This window comes from Myxocyprinus asiaticus, chromosome 47 (assembly GCF_019703515.2).
Source record: "Myxocyprinus asiaticus isolate MX2 ecotype Aquarium Trade chromosome 47, UBuf_Myxa_2, whole genome shotgun sequence".
Lineage (NCBI taxonomy): Eukaryota > Metazoa > Chordata > Actinopteri > Cypriniformes > Catostomidae > Myxocyprinus > Myxocyprinus asiaticus.
Window position 1 is genome coordinate 16,283,304 of NC_059390.1, and position 17,425 is coordinate 16,300,728.

At 37.6% G+C, this 17,425-nt stretch overlaps 2 protein-coding genes across 4 annotated transcripts in view; one reads left to right on the forward strand and one right to left on the reverse strand.

Moving 5' to 3' along the window:
* Positions 1–743, reverse strand: part of LOC127436721 (inositol 1,4,5-triphosphate receptor associated 2-like) — a 41,051-nt gene extending 40,308 nt beyond the window's left edge. Inside the window, exon 1 of one of the 2 annotated variants that reach the window (XM_051691038.1) lies at positions 102–743. In XM_051691038.1, the coding sequence (XP_051546998.1) occupies positions 102–720 (619 nt within the window). In that variant the 5' untranslated portion in view covers positions 721–743. The remainder of the gene's footprint in view (positions 1–101) is intronic. The other variant, XM_051691037.1, reaches the window with a different exon arrangement.
* A 2,288-nt stretch (positions 744–3,031) lies between these two features.
* Positions 3,032–15,985, forward strand: bcat1 (branched chain amino-acid transaminase 1, cytosolic). Of its 2 annotated transcripts, XM_051691478.1 has the most exons (11): positions 3,032–3,143; positions 3,920–3,964; positions 6,947–7,147; positions 9,190–9,300; positions 9,994–10,113; positions 10,527–10,687; positions 11,211–11,353; positions 13,838–13,923; positions 14,007–14,147; positions 14,295–14,369; positions 14,732–15,985. In XM_051691478.1, exons 1-11 carry the CDS (start codon positions 3,099–3,101, stop codon positions 14,768–14,770), a joined length of 1,167 nt encoding a protein of 388 aa, XP_051547438.1. In that variant the 5' UTR covers positions 3,032–3,098; the 3' UTR covers positions 14,771–15,985. The 2 variants fall into 2 exon arrangements, with proteins under 2 accessions (XP_051547438.1, XP_051547439.1); XM_051691479.1 differs by lacking the exon at positions 6,947–7,147 and having other exon boundaries at positions 3,050–3,143.
* The last annotated feature ends 1,440 nt before the right edge of the window (positions 15,986–17,425 follow it).

Below are 17,425 nucleotides of genomic sequence, written 5' to 3' on the forward strand. Positions count from 1 at the left end.
TTTAATTGCTTTCCTTTTTACTTTAGTGCATAAAACTCAGAATAAGTTTCTGGATCAAACTGATTCAAAATGATGGCGCAGGTCACATGCAGATTATTTACCATCACCCAGTGAATGTCTCTTCACCACAAGGGCTGGGTAGGGGAGTTCTCTGTCCATGTTAGAACTATCAGAGGAAAAGTTCAGGTTATATGAGAGCAAGCCAGAAGGTGGGATGTTCCCAGTTTTTATATTGGTGTTGGACCCCTCGAACTGCGTTTGTGTGGTGTAACGTGGGGTAAAATTAAAGTAATTGTCCCCAGTCTGGGCTGCTGGGGTGGAGCAGTTGCGTAGAAATGGCCGGCTATACGTCTGTGCTGTGGTTTTCCTCTCCCCTAGTGTGCCTAAAGTGCCCAGCATACTGGTGATGGTGTAGGTGGCATTGGCCGAGGTGATGGGAACATAAGGGGTGTGGGTGCCAGACCCCGGCCCAGGGGAGGCAGTGGGGGTCAGCATGCCCACAGATGAGTCAGAGTCTTCATCAGCTCGGATGCCACGGCTCTTCAGGATGGTCTCCAGGTTGAGGCGCAGCCCCGAGTGAGGGCTGTCGTAGCTGCTGGACTGGAACTTGGGGATCTGAAAAGGTGAGTTAATCTCTTGATCTCGCCGCTGGATGGTCTGAAGCTTGCGGCAGATGCTGTCCACAGGGTTGTGCCGTCTTGGGGTCACTCCGACGTCCATGCTGGAGCGAGTAAACAGAGAAAGCCTCAAGCTACAGGAGGGAAATGAGCCAATTAGGTTAAGCGTTAAAACGGATAAAAATACTGTCATCATTTAATCACCCTCATGTTGTTCAACATGATGCCATTGACACCAACAAGACACCATTTACTTCATTGCATCTCTATTTTCCATCAAATGAGAAAATGTGAATAGTGAAATAAGCAGGGGGCAAAAATGCCCTCATAATAAATTCCCTCTTTACATCTGATAAATGTTCTAAAATGTTATTCTTAGCCTAATACATATCACAAAATATGATTTATTGCTGACTAAAGTGTATAGTTAACAACCTTACTGAATTAGTTTGGAATTTATATTAATGGACTGATGAAATTAAAGTATTTTACATAAAAGGATGTCACACAGTGTTTTTTTTTAAATGCCCTAAAAAAGGTAAACAATGCAGCTAAAATCAGATTAAGGGTCAAATACAGCAGCAATGTAAAAAAAGGTTAATATCTAATACTGCTGCCTAACATCTTTTGTGTTCATCAGATTAAATAAAGTCATATGGCTTTGGAACAACATGACAGTGAGTATATGGTGACAGATTTTTCATTTCACTCGCTTTTGTGTGACAAATGAGTGTTGGTAATTTATATATGCTTTACACAAACACGAGGCATGTTTCAATATAGCATGTTGAAATATAAAGGGTCGTTAATTTTTTTAAATGCCATGACATGTTATAATACAAAAAGTCCTTTTTTTATATATATATATGGGTGAGGTAAAATAAATAAATAAATATTGAATTAGCCATTTCATTGTTTGTTTGTTTTTTGTAAACAAACTGACAGCGGTGCATTTCTAAGTGTTTTACTAAAAATAATATCAAATTATTATCTATAAATGCATATGAACTATTTAAACCCGTAAAGAAGAAACAAACAAACAAACAAACAACCCTGTCAGGTTTAGACAAGTGGGGGAACCAGACGTCAACTTCAAGCAAACTGAGAGACGCAAAACCTTTTTGTAAATTTTAAGCTGAATATAACAGACACTTTCAATCTAATGTGGTGTCTGTGTTATCTTATGAGGGTATTTATATCGGGAGAGTTTAATATTAAGACGCAAATGCTGAAAACAACTCAAACACACCTGAATCTGCTCAAATGTTGCCGTCGGTCGGCCAACGAATTTCAGAGTAAGAAGCGGCTGATCGAACGTTGTATTAAAACCTGTTGCGCACTGACACCGTGTGGCCAATAATTAGAACTGCAATTCCAGGCGCATCTTGACACCTTGCAATATTAGGAAACCCAATGGATCCAATAGACCTTTTTTCACAGACTGTGATGACGCGTTTCCTCCTTATTTATTAGCGTAAATATCGCGATTTTTTTTTTTTTTATATTATACGTTTTTAAAATATTGAGTGTAAATTTATAACATTATGCTTTGTGTTATATTACCCTGAAATTAGTTTAAAAAAATGAATTTCCACAGCTGCGAGGGGGTTTGGATTACAGCTGCTGAGAGAGTGACAGTAAATTTGGCATCTTCTCCCACTTTACTGTCTTAATTCACCGCTCTCTATTTTATTTTTTTATTTTTATTTATTTTTTCCTCTTCTGGAAAGTCATTCAAACGTAAGAGTGGATTTTTTTCTTTTGGTCTTGGAGCAAATGGGTAAGTGAAAATAATATTTGCTGTGGTCTCCCATTCACTCCCATTCACCGCTGTCAAAGTTTACCCTGCAAACATTTACTTCCGTATTCCAAAACCTGGAGTGTGAAAAAGGTCTGTTAAGCACAAGAATAAAAATGGTGGTTGTGGAAAATGAAGATCGATGAAAGAATACTTTTTTTTTTTTTTTTTTTTTTTTTCAAATTAAGAAGCTTAGAACATATCTATTCAAAATGGTTTTCCTTTGCACAGTTTGCCCCACATTTATCCAAAGCTTACCAAAAGCTATTAAAACCTAACTTAGGTCTAACTTATAAAATCAAAAGCAATTATTACGTTGTGTGTGCATGAAGGTGCTTATCAAGAATACATAATTCTACAGAAAATAGGCTACTAATACAATAACACTAACATATTTTTAATAATCTTCCAGTATATCCTTATATTATAATTCCTACCAAGACTAGAAAAAGAGTTAATTAAATGTATTTTTTCTCCATTCATAATCATTAGTTAATTTGTGTTTACCATGTACAGGCCACAAGTCACACTTGTGTGTTTACGTTGGCCCATATAAAACATACAGATTTTTTTTTTTTTTTTTTTTTTTTTTTTTTTTTGGCACATTGTGTTTGATGTGGTGTAATCTGTAAGAGGTTTAGCAACACACGCTGGCAGAGCAGAGTGCGTGGCGCACATTCATCATGGCGAGCGCTGCATCAGCCACGAGCGCACCAACATCACACAAGGTAAACGCGCGCGCATCGAGCCTATAGCGTTTCAGTTGATGAGCTGTATGTCTGTAATGCATGTGTCTGATGATTAATGAGGTACAAACACCCCACGTTTTACATAAGACCACGCATATCGGCCAGTGTATGCTCTGTGGTCATGTGTGGGGTTAAGAAGGAGATTAACGAAATCTGTCGCGCGCACAATAGATTTTCGCATTTTTTTAATACACCATTTTGTATTAACCTGAGCGCAGGCGATATATTTATTATATGGGAAATCTATTGTATGATGTTATGCAGCCTATATATTATGTAATACCAAAAGGTCATTAATGTGTTCATAAGATGGGTGTCGCACGCGCATCATGCAAATACTGTAAATACACACCCGTGTTTAAATACAGTTTATATAGCGTACGCATGACGCATGAAATCACAAGCATCCTCAATTATAACGAAACTTCAAAAGGACTCGGTTTATCCTTTTCGGTTTAATTCAATTATATAGTGAATTGAACAATGATCAGAGCACAGGAATGTATGACCATTATTAAATTGATGTGAACCTGTCATCAGCATTGGGCGATATGAATTCCTTAGATTCCTTAAGAGTCTTAACATTAAAGCCTTTGCATTGCGTTGCACTGTCAATTTCAGCGGGTATAGTTATCTTTATTTTCTTTAAACTTTGAAAATGTATCAGATTGGAAACTGATCTGATTGAATTAAGCTAGCCTTTACATGTCCATGCATGCCTCTTAAATTATAAAGTTGCACGTTTGTTCCTTTAGGAACCTGTGAGTAACGGTGTGGCTGATAATGCTCCTAGTTTTAAGGTAAGTCATAGCACTTATGAGAAATGTTCACAATCTACTTTCCTCACGTTACAGTAGCACTTCTTAATTATGCATTAATATAAAAGCCAAGTTGCTTCCCAGAAACAAAAGCTCAGTTGCGTAATGTAATTAAATGGTATCACTTGCTATTAATGGATTCTTTTATTTGTTTGTTTGTTTACTTCTGCATGGATCACAAAGCCTTTCAATACCTGTGCATGAATACAGCACTTGCCTGTAGCGAGATGTCCAGTGGCATCATGATGTTTGATTGATACACCAGACAATTAGAAACTCTTCTTCAGTAAAAAGCTGATTCGTCTGGTCTTTTGGTTGTTTCAGTGTCCACACATCAGTTCCAAAACATTCTCAGAATAGAGAAAGGGTCTTTTAAACCAAGTGGCCATACTGTCTTACTGGAATATTGGTGTCTTGGCTGAACCCTTTTTCCTATAGCATGTTTTGACCTCCATTTCTCAGAAAATGTCACCTTGCACCGCTCTTTTCGTCAGTCGTTTGAAGGGCCTTAGCTCTTCCAGGAGGTCCTGTGCTGAATAAAAGAGAATCCAGTTTCTCAGATGACTGTAAGCCCTGTCAATCAAGCTTGGCTTGGCTTTGGGCATGCTCTCTCTTTCTACCCTGCTCTGACTCAGGTAGTAATTACACCTGAGATCTGTTAAGCTCAGGCTAAATTACATACAAGCCACCATTGTCATTTAGTAACATGACATCAGCATTCTGGAGTCTGGATGCCTGAAACCATGTCTTAGATTGACTCCTAAATAAAATAATAATAATAATAATAAGAAGAAGAAGAAGAAGAAGATCCTCCTCCTTAAAAAATAAATAAATCTTAATCACTGTTTTGTCCAGTAAAATGTCTAAACAGCCTTAAAACATTATAAATATTCTTGAAAAGCACAACTGCATAAGATAATAAGACTTTAAAATAAGATTAGACAATAAGATATATTATTATTTATGATATTAGACAATAAGAAAAAAATTTCTTTAGCATGAATACAACAAATTTAGTGAGGTTTATACTGAAAACAAGAAAAAAGTAGTCAATGGGGTAACTTGATCTAAGATATATTCTTTGAAAACAAGTTTTATTATCTTTTATTATTATATACACAATTTTCCTTATATAAGTAAATATATCTTGTTTTAGGATGTTTAGATATTTTTACTGGAAAATGACAAAAATACCATTAAAAAAAACAATGTTCAAGAACAAAAAATTCAGAAACAATGGCCAACTATATGTGTATATTAACAAACAGTATACGTTCCTATTCCAAAATATTTTCAAGAGCACATTGCATTGTCTTATTACATAAGATGCCAGCAGACAGAATGATGATAGACGTGTGCTTGTCTTAGCCTGCAAATTGGTAATTTTGTGGTTGATGGGCATCCACTATTCTTTCCAACCATAAAACCATGTCAGCTACAAAAATAAGGCTTCCTGCAGAAGAGTTTATTTTTGAGGTCCATTATGGTGGAGTGCTGAGCATTGTTTGCCTATCGACAAGGATAATTACATATAAGCCTCATGATGATGAGCCAAACTGAACAGGTGTATGAAATCATGCAATGTAATGACTTTCTGATGGCCAAACTAAACAAAAGTTTACATTTTCAAGAAAAGATTCTATTAAATTATTTTTACTTCTTATAAACAATTATGTACAATGCTTATATCATTGTAATGATATTCTATTACCTAAAAAATGGAAAAAATTATCATTAAAGAACTCAAGCACATAGTCCATCAATCAAGCACATAGTCCAACAAATGAGAGCTGTGATGATGACCTCCTCTGTAGGCCTCCAATGTGATTGCATCTTGAGACCCAACAGAGATTACAGATGGTTGTTCAATTGGATCTAGCATATTTATAGTCAGGTACTCACAAACCACTCATAAACTTAGGTGTCAGATGGCACAGTCCTCAGATTAGCAGTGATTTAGGAGTGCGTGCCAAGGGACAGTCTCGGATCAGTGCAGGAAAATGATGCATCTCAGATAAACTTTGTTTAAACAGATGATTTTATTGGCAGTCTGTGAATTAGATGGGTGAGATCTGACGTACAACAAGCAAATGTAATCGCCCTTAACATATTTGGACACTTTTGTAAATGGTAAGAATACCATTGCATTAAATAACAAAACATCAAACTGGCAAAATATCAAATGGCAAACCAAGAAGAAGAAAAAAAGCACAAGTTTTTTAGGTTTGAAATTATAAAACAAAACATGTATTGTTCAAAACTAAGACAGAAGTATGAATATATTCTGGTTGTCAAACTTAAGAGGACAATGTCCACAGTGAATGTGGTGAACTACAGCTCATCAAATGACTTTATAAATCCACTAAAAATCACCTTGAGAGAAGTTGGTTAAAAGTAATTTCAAAAATGGTCCTAAGAAAAGTTAATTTGTTTACTTGCAGATGCCATGCATTGAAATTCATGAATTTCCAATAGTGTCCAAATCAGTTGCTCAAGCCTTGTTCTTTCACTCATGGAGGACAAGACAAAGCTCATTTAGTCAGACAGGGAAATTGATTTATTAATGGTGGTCTCGCTGCCTGGGCAGCTGTATTGGAAATCAATAGCGTGTTCTCACATTGAGAGTGTAAATACGAGCCAACAGTCTCAGCAAACAAACCTTTGCTGAAAACACAGAGAGCAGTGTGGCACTCACCTTTCATCTGTAATCTGGGATTACAGAGGGCTGCTGTAGGAACATGTAATCTGTAAGAGTGTCTAATTACAGGGAAAGAAATGCAAAGAAATAAAGAGAGAATAGGAGAGAGATAATAAGGGCTGCCCAGGACGGGTATTTAACATGGGTGATGTTCTGAATGTCTCAAATTGACCCTATATTATGTCTGTTTAAACTGGTGGCTATTTCAACAGGGTTATATTGCTTTGTAATTTGATGCTGGTGATTTTTGGCCACTTTCTGTTTAGGCTGCAGAAACAGTAATAGAGTTAGCACAGAACCATAAGCCTAAACCAGAACCCAGTGGCCTGGTGTTTGGGACAGTCTTCACTGACCACATGCTGACCATTGAGTGGAGACTAGAGGAAGGCTGGCAGAAGCCACACATTCAGCCTTTTGGGAACCTGTCCGTACACCCAGCCTGTTCCTCCCTGCATTATGCTGTACAGGTCTGTGCTCACCACCTGGAGTTTCATTTGTGAGCTTACATACCACATAAAAAAGCTGGAGCATGATATTGAAATGAAATAGCAGCCATTTGTTATACAGATAACCGATAACAAATAATATACAATTTATGTGGATCATTGCTGTTGCTTGTAAATAGTATTGTCATTGTCTACTCACTGTGTCATTCTGTGTCAAACTGTAAACGGCAAAATTCACCCAAAATTTTTTGTCATCTACTGAACCTCATGTCATTCCAAACACAAATGACTCTCTTTCTTTCATGGACACAAAAGTAGAATTTTTAAAGAATGCACGTACTGTATATACAGTGACCAGGCACTGACAAGCTCCAAAATGAACAAAACAGCACCATAAATGTAGTCCATATGACTTGTGTGCTACCAGGGGCGCTTTAAGGTACGTCTGGACCCATGGGCTCGCTGGTCTGATGAGGCCCCCTTCAAGTTGCAATACATGCCTTTAACTGTGAGTACTGTCACCATGTCAACAACCGTGTTTCCTGCTGAAAGCGTTTAAATGCTTTCCTCTCGCTGGGCCCGGTGGGAGTTGTAGGCTGGGCCTCATGGGAGTTGCAGGCTCCTGGGCTTCAGCCCATATAAGCCCGTGCGTTAATGTGCCCCTGTGTGCTACAGTATATTGCAAGAGTTCCGAAGACATATGATAGCTTTGTGTGAGAAAAAGACCACAATTTGATTCGTTGTTTACTGATTTTGCCCTAATTTTTTGCCCTCTATTATTGCTCTTAAATCTCATACAGTATTCAAATTGGTGAGTCAAGCCATCAATGACACCAAACACCATTTGCTCGCATAACCAGGGCTCGACATTAACACTTGGCAACCTGCCAAATGCGGGTAGAATCGGCAGTGGCAGGTAACTCCATTGCCCTTACTAGCCACTTTGGCAGGTGGCTGCAGCTGAAGCAAATTTAATTGTATTCATTAGCGTTCAGCGCTAACTTACACTCACATCAGTGTGGGGCGAATGCAGTGTGCGAACCACCACAGCGCACATCAGTGTGCTCCAGAGATATGATCGCCAGAGCTCTGGGACAGCGCAGAGCGAAACTTGCGTAATAATAATAATTATTCTGTCATCATTCACTCACCTTTATCTTGATCCAAAACCATAGCACTTTCTTTCTTCCATGAATGGAAAAATAGGTTCATGTATTTATGGAAAAAGCTGCAATGAAAGTGGATGGCGACTGAGTTTAATCTACCTAACATCTCCTTTTGTACTCCATGGAATTATTAACTGTGAAAGTTGTAGTTAAATGTTTCTAAATGTGTTAAGGCTATTTGTTTTTTAATGACAAATGCTATTGTTAATTTTTTGAAAAGACTATCTACATGAGGCTAACCACAGTAATCTGGAGCCACCTGTGGTTATGGCCTTATTATTACAAATGCCACAGTTTAAAAATGGTAGAACAATGGTACACTTTCATGAAGGCAAGTACATTATTGACAAAGTTTTCCTCCTGTTCTATCCCACTCCTGTTCTAACTGGTCATGTTTGCCTTCAGATGTTCTTAGAGATAACTTAAATCATTAGGCCTGTGTCCTGCTGAACTCATATCATTCTTGTTCAAATACTGTAAAAACAAATGCATGCAGTTACAGTCTCCAGTTACTTTTATCACTTTTTGTTGGGTGGAAGATGTTGGCTAGTGAAAATGCTAAGTGGCTAGTTTGGAATACCTCTAGCCACAGTAAGCCAAAAAGTTAATGCCAAGCCCTGCTCATAACCAAAAGCAATGCACCAAGTTTGAATATATGGAAGCGCAAATTATTTCATGCATGTTTGGAATGACATGAATGTGAGCGAATGAATACAGAAATTTGATTTTGGGGTGAACTATTCCTTTAAGAACAACTATTAGGTGTGTTCAATATTATTTGTCATTGGAGACACAAATAAAATCAATTTATCTGTAAAGTGTATTGGCAGTCTAAGCTTTCTAGCTAACAATTACAGATTTGTTGTTTAAACACAAATATCTGTATTCCGAGGGCAGCTTTTTGAGGGCATGAAGGCGTATCGTGGTCCAGATAACAAGACACGTCTCTTCAGACCCATGCTGAACATGAAGCGGATGCTGAAGTCTGCACATAGAGCTTGTCTGCCTGTAAGACTGATGTCCCTCCCCTCTTTACTGCATCAACATTCAGTGTATGGTCAAGATACAAAATACTCATAGCGGCCAAGTAAAGAAGCTGACTACCTCACCTGGAGTCGCAAGTTTGAATCCAGGGCGTGCGGAGTGACTCCAGTCAGGCTTCCTAAGCAACCAACTTGCCCGGTTGCTAGGGTGGGTAGAGTCACATTGGGCTAACCTCCTCGTGGTCGCTATAATGTGGTTCTCACTCTCGGTGGGGCACGTGGTGAGTTGTGTTTGGATGCTGTGGAGAATAGCGTGAGCCTCCACACGCGCTAGGTCTCCGCAGTAACGTGCTCAACAAGCCACGTGATAAGATGCGTGGATTGACTGTTTCAGACACGGAGGCAACTGATATTCATCCTCCGCCACCTGGATTGAGGCGAGTCACTACGCCACCACGAGGACCTAGAGCGCATTGGGAATTGGGCATTCCAAATTGGGGAGAAAAAGTTTTTTTTCCTGCATGATTTCTTTGATATGTACAATACAAACAAAAGTTGATATTACTATGATTAAAAACAATGTGGCAAATATAGCCATGTCGCGTATCAAATGATCCATGCTGTAACTTTAAATTGGATTAACAGCAGTGCACTTGATGTCATGAATGTGATCTTCCTAGTCTCTCTCTTTCTCGTGTTCTCTGTTTATCTGCTGTAGAGTTTTGATGGTGCAGAGTTTTTGGAGTGTATCAGGAGGCTGGTGGAGGTGGATCAGGACTGGGTTCCTCAGTCAGACTCTGCCAGTCTGTACATTCGTCCCACCTTCATGGGCACAGAGGTAAGAGCTTAACAAGTTCCTCATTCCCACAAAAAAAACTCATCTTAATGTATATTTTGTACAGTATATGTATATTTGTGTGTATAAATGAGTCTCTGTCTATCTGCAATTGCAATGGGTTATTTTATGTGTTTTAAAAGGGTACAAAGATTTGTTGGTATTGTGTTCACATTATCTCACCAATCACAATGCAGAAAACATACTGTAGGTATGGATCTTTGGAAACTAATGATGATCTGATTTTAGTCTTCCTCACCCATGGTTACTCCTTTATCTTCTGGATATCCTATCCATGAGACAAGTTTGAATTTTATCTTATTTATGACCCCGCTCTATTGTGTACATGAAGCCAAAGTAATTTTTTTTAATGCACTCATAGATTAAAAGTATACAGTATATGTATGTGTTTGCAGCCCTCGCTTGGAGTGAAGAAGCCCTCGAGTGCATTGCTGTTTGTCATTCTCAGTCCTGTTGGCTCATACTTTAGCACAGGAGCCAAACCAGTGTCTCTGTGGGCTGACTCCAAATACATCAGAGCCTGGAAAGGAGGAACAGGAGACTGCAAGATGGGAGGGTGAGTGACTAAGAAGGATTTTCACTGTGTGTGTGTGTGTGTGTGTGTGTGTGTGTTGTGTCTATAAGACTCAGTATTGCACAACAAAACACTGAATCAATGAGGAGCAGTGTTGCACATTTGTGAGCTCTAAACATTGTTCTAAAAGCTACAAGCTTGGTTTAATCCATTTAATGTGTGAATTATTAAATCACAAATTGAAAATAAGATCTAATTTCTTTTTACTTTAAAACAAGAATATAATCATTCCCAGTTTTTATTATTATTATTATTATTATTATTATATCAAATGTATCAAATCTATGTTGAGAAAGTTACATACAACAGAAGATAGCAGTCAATATTCCAGGGGTACAAAACTTCCTGCATCTGAGCAAAATATATTCAGAGCCTCTTGCAAGTAAAGCAGCATCAACCTCTGACAAAAATATAATGCAGCAGGGCAATGGGGTTTTTCAGGGAGAGGGCACAGATCTTTCATTGTGCTGAAGTGTACCTGTGTACGACCTCCCATATTTTTTAGGAACTATGGCGCATCTATCTATGCCCAATATGAGGCAGTGGATTACGGCTGTCAGCAGGTTCTGTGGCTTTATGGGGATGATCATCAGATCACTGAAGTTGGCACCATGAACCTTTTCCTCTACTGGATCAATGAAAAAGGGGGTAATGACCATTTTCAAACATTAGAATTGTGAAAACATACTGTTTCGCACTTACTCACAAAGGGGTCCAAAAGTCACAGACCATGTTGAAAATACAGGGATTTTATTTTATTTAAATCTGTAAACAAACTAAGTTTTAGGATTTTGAGAAACTTTAAACAAAGAAAGGTTATGAGATTAAATTAAATGGAATATTCAACATTTTGCACTATTTCTAGGTCACTAATCAAAAGTAAGCAAATTTGTGACAGTGACCATGTAAACTCCTTTGAACTTTGCTTCCACTGAATCACACAAGATGCTCTTTGGAAATTTTTACGTCAGTCTGTGGAATCTATGCCAGCTAGAGTGCATGTTGTCATTAAAGCAAAAGGGAGACAGGCCAAATACTGAAAAATTGTGAAATGCATGTTTATTTTTCAAATCAGCTTTCCATTTCAATCAAATTATTTAGCTGATAATATAATTAATAATGAATTAATTATTATTTAAACTGAAAGGAATGCAAAATAGAAGTATTTTCACTAGCAGTCTAAAACTTTTGGAACCCACTGTAAGTTTATTTACATTTATGGAAAGAATATATTGAATATATGTTGATGTGGATTTTGAAAAACAGTATCTAGGATTAGAAATAAGCCATCCTATCTGTAGATCTACAAATTATGATTTCTAGGGCTGCCCCTGACCAAAGATTTTCCTAGTCAACTAGTAGTTGTTAGTTTAAGCCATTATAATTAATTATAATTAATAATTATATTTATTTATCACACATTATACATTTGCACATATACTGTGAAATTCTTTTTTTTCCACATATCCCAGCTAAGCTGGGGTCAGAGTGCAGGGTCAGCCATGACACAGCACCCCTGGAGCAGATAGGGTCAAGGGCCTTGCTCAAGGGCCCAACAGTGGCAACTTGGCAGTGCTGGGGCTTGAACCCCTGCCCTTCTGATCAGTAACCCAGAGCCTTAGCCGCTGAGCCACCACTGCCCATTAGGTGACTAGTTGTCGCACATTTATGATATTTAATTACTTAAATAGATTTATTTTGGGGGGCATCAGAAAATGGTTTGAATTCCAGGGCTGAGAAAGAATGTCATAAGTAACATTGCTAACACTGTTCTACATTACAGAGAAATACTAAACTGTAATAACGAGCCTTTAAAATATACATTTTACAAGCGCATGCACGAAGCGAGCCGCAGCGACTCCAGCAAAAGCGGTAATGATTCTGAATGTGTTGGAAAAACCAGCAAGGATACTGTCTGAACATTTTGTTAACTTATAGAGAGAAATGCTCATTAAGTTAAACATGCAGTAAACGAGGTACTAATTTAGCTTAATCACTCCCTACGAACACTTGGATAAGCCTCATAGCACATATTTATCTAGGTTATCTAACATCAGAGCGAGCGGCCATGCTAAGTGGCTAACGTTAGGCTACTTACATGTTTCAAATGATAAGCCATTTTTGAAGTCGATGAATGATAGGCGAACGTTTGCCTGCAGAGTTTGCATGTCACCTTCTTGGGGTCATCCTTTACCCTCTCGAAATGGTCTCACACTTTGGATTTCCTGCCTGACATAATTAATTACCGCATGGACTAGCCGTGTAAACGATCAAGTCACTGACTGCGTGACTTCGCCACTTCCTGTGGATTTTTTTTTTCTGCGACCAACCGACCAATCAAAACTTGGTTGACCAAGACTTTTCTCATCGACTAACATTTGGTCAACTAATTAAGGGGCAGCCCTAATGATTTCTCTCTCTTGGTGCAGATCACTAAGGACCTCTAGTGGTCTATTTGAGTGTCAATGTTATTCAAATTATGTGGTTCGTCATTTATTCTCTGTTGTTTAGCCTTCATACAGAAAAAATGCACTATAATGTAGTAAGCAGCTTTATGTGCTATTTAATTGACACAAATCGGAAAAGACATTGGTAGACCAATTTGTTCAGTGTTTACATTGTACATACCGTAAGAGGTATAGAGCATAATTTTCTTAAAGGGATAGTTCACACAAAAATGAAAATTCTATAAGCATTTTCTCCCCTCCATGTTGCTCCAAACACGCATGACTTTCTACTGTGAAACATAGAAAGGAGATGTTAGGCAGAATGTTAGCCTCAGTCACCATTTACCATTTTACTTGAAATGGTAAATGGTGACTAAAGGGTAACATTCTATACATCATCTCCTTTTGTGTTCCGCAGAGGAAAGATGACAATAAATGATGACTGATTTTTCATTTCTGAGTGAACTGTTTGTTTAATGTTAACTTCTTAGGACTTCATGATATTGCAAAAAGAGGAGAATATTATACGGCAGCTCAGAATATCTATATGTATGCAATATAATAATATAATATAATGTATATCATTTGTATATACTTCAATACAACTTATAAACATACTGTATATCTTCATAAAAGACCCCAAAAATAAAGCCAACCTGTGGATTATTTATTTATTTTTTTCCAGAGGAGGAACTTGCAACGCCACCACTAGATGGAATCATTCTGCCAGGCATTACACGGCAGAGCATCCTGGAACTTGCTCGCAAATGGGTAAGACCTGTCAAAACCAGTGAGAATAGACTTGATACTGATGTCCGTACTGTTTATGTCTGTACAATGCAAATTCTGCCCAGGGTGAGTTTCAAGTGTCAGAGCGCTATCTGACCATGGGCGACCTGCGTCAGGCCCTGGCAGAAAACCGAGTGAAGGAGATGTTTGGTTCTGGAACGGCTTGTGTCGTTAGTCCAGTTGGCAGGATTTTGTATCAGGGAGAGGTGAGTTCAGTGTGTTTCAAACTGGCTTCATGCTGATTCATTATCAAAGCATGCAGGCCAAATAATAGATTACCCATCTGGTTCTATGCATCTCAGCCAATGTTTGAAACACATTGTGTATCTACTATTTACTATTCTTCCCCACAGAATCTACATATTCCATGTGAGGGAAACTGCCCTCATCTTGCCTCCAGACTGATGAAGGAGCTCACAGATATTCAGGTGAGGCATTAAACACACACGCCCATAGTATGACATATATGTTACAGTATTGTTTCTAATAAGGTGGTTTCAAGTAAATATTGAGGGGAAAATGCCAATTTTAAAGAAATAGTTCAACCAGAAATGAAAACATTTACACACCATCATGTTGTTCCAAACCTGTATGACTTCACATCTTTGTTTTCAGGAAGTTATTTCTTTTGCCGTCATGTGCTGTCAACTTTTTCCTGTAATTGTAGATGTTATCCGTTTGTCACCATGTGGAGAGATGGAGGAATTGTGAGGTCTTTGGTGAACTCATATCATGCTGTTCTTATCTTTTAACATGTCTTACCTTCTACCTTGTTTCTTTTTTGGTCTAGTATGGACGGACACCCAGTGACTGGTCTTTTGTTGTGTAAAGCAACCTCGATGTTTTGGACATGTCTGGTCAACATACACATGCACTCTTCAGCACATATGTTTAAAAACATGCACATTATAAATGAGGGCTTGAGTTGTGGCTACATCAAATACTTACTTTGCCACATCACAATATTTCTTTGTTTTGTACAAAGTATGCCAGCTGAAACTAAAACCTAATCTAGCAATAATGTGTTGCTCTGTCACAGACTGATCCACTCAGATGCCTCTTTCTGGTCACATTTTCTCAAATACAGTTTATTCTAATAATCGGTAACCTGCAAAACACAATCATACAGAAACTCTGACTAGCTGTATCCTTTACACTAGCTCACCCAAAAATTGTAATTCTCTCATCACCCTCATGTTGTTCCAAACCCATATGACTTTCTTTCATCCGTGGAACACAAAACGAGATGTTAGGCCGAATGTAACGTTTCAGTCACCATTCACTTTCATTGCGTCATTTTTTTTCCCCATACAGTGAAAAAGAATAGTGACCGAGGCTGTCAGTCCCTAATATTCTGCCATTTGTTTTAATGTTCAACAAAAGACAGAAAGTCAGAAAGTCAAAGCCAGGTTTGGAACGACATGAGGGTGAGTAAATAATGACAGAATATTCGTTTATGGATTAAATATTCCTTTAATGTTATACTGTAGATTCTTGCTCCACTGTATCATTAGATCTGATTGACCTATACATGCAGTAGATAACATATTGATGCTGTTGATAATATGATAATATGCCATTACGGCCATATTGCACATGTGCTGTAAAAGATAGATATATTTAGAGATATTTTAAGGTAGTGTGTGTTTTTGTGATAGAACTTTATTTTTTCAAGACATGAAATGCTTAATCGTAGCTCATAATAGGATAACACTAATTGTAAAACCCTTCCATTCCTGCACAAACCCAGAGTATTATTACATTAGATAAAAATGATGTCTGCACTGAAATGGAACCTTAAAATCCACATCATGTTTTTATTTAAGTGTTTGTATGTTCTAACAGTATGATCCTTCAATTACTGTAAAACTGTGTTGTTTAGAATGGGGTTTTAACAGTTACAAAAGCACAAATTAATTTAAGGATATACAGTAGAGATGTGTATAATACATATACTGTAAGTACTAGTAATTGACTTAGTATTTTAGTGAACTAGTGAGTATTTTGTGGTAAGAAAACCGAAATAAATATTCACAAAAAAGTATCATACTGTATTTTTGCTTTCAAGATGAAACTACACTTGTTTAGGTTTGCTCATTTATACTTTGTTCTCAGCCTATAACATTCATTTTCCTAAAGCATCTTGAAGGAACTGTTATGTTTTAAGGGTGAGTCTAAGATCATTGAAGCATTTTCACCAGTGCTCTCAGACTTTTGCACCCCACTGTACCTACACACACACACACACACACACACACACACAAAGTAAATATTTAATATTCCATGAAGATAAAATCTGCTTTTGAATTCAGATTCGGTGTGACTGGATAACAAAATACTGGTACTGACCAGAAAACTCGAAGTTGACTGCCAGCTCACTTCATCATCTGAGTTTATAATCAGTTTATAATAGCTCATCTTAAAAGTTCAAAATCATGGCCTACATTTTTAATTGTTGACCCATTCATTAAATCAACAATGTTAACTATAAAAACACTTGATCTCTGCCAGTAGGCTTTGAGTTTTCTCAGGGTAATTAGTCTTATGTAGTTCTCTTTATTCTCATTAATCTGGGCTCTTTAACATTTTGACCTTTAAGGGGCATCTACTATAGTACCCCATAAGCATTAAAGACCATAATCCTGTTATTTTAATGAGCACTGTATACATTCCTTTAGATTGATGCTTAAAGGACATTGTCACATGGTGCCTGTTACTTTTCCCAGTGCTGATCAAGATGGACAGTTTGTGATTAGGATAAGGGTTTGTTTTAATAATTTAATAGAGTTTGTTGGATGTCCTCCTTTTTGTATTTAAGTTCCCAATATTTGCAATTGTAGATTATGTCTGTTCACTTGTCTCCAATAAGACTATCCTGCGATTTAAATGAGGCTTAATTGAGGATTCAGCTTTATGGACCTCCATGCATCCACTTGAGGATTATAATTTAAAGGGATAATTCACCCAAAAATGAAAATTCTTTCATCATTTACTCACCCTCATGCAATCCCAGATGTGTATGACTTTCTTTCTTCTGCAGAACACAAACGTAAAATTTTAGAAGAATATCTCAGCTCTGTTGGTCCATAAAATGTAAGTGAATGGTGATCAGAACTCAGAAGGTCCAAAAAGGACATAAAGGCAGCATAAATGTAATCCATAAGACTCCAGTGGTTAAATCCATGTCTTCAGAAGCAATATGATGGGTGAGTGAGAAACAGATCAATTTTTAAGTCATGTACATTAAATCTCCACCTTTGACCAGCCCCACCCAGTAGGTGACTGAAAGTGAAAGTCACTTCCACACCAGAATTTTGAAGTGAAAGTGAAAGTATAGATTTAAAATAAAAAGGACTTAAATATTGATCTGTTTCTCATCCACACCTATCATATCACTTGTGAAGACATGGATTTAACCCCTGGAATCATATGGGTTACTTTAATGCTGCCTTAATGTCCTTTTAGGACCTTCTGAGTTTTGGTC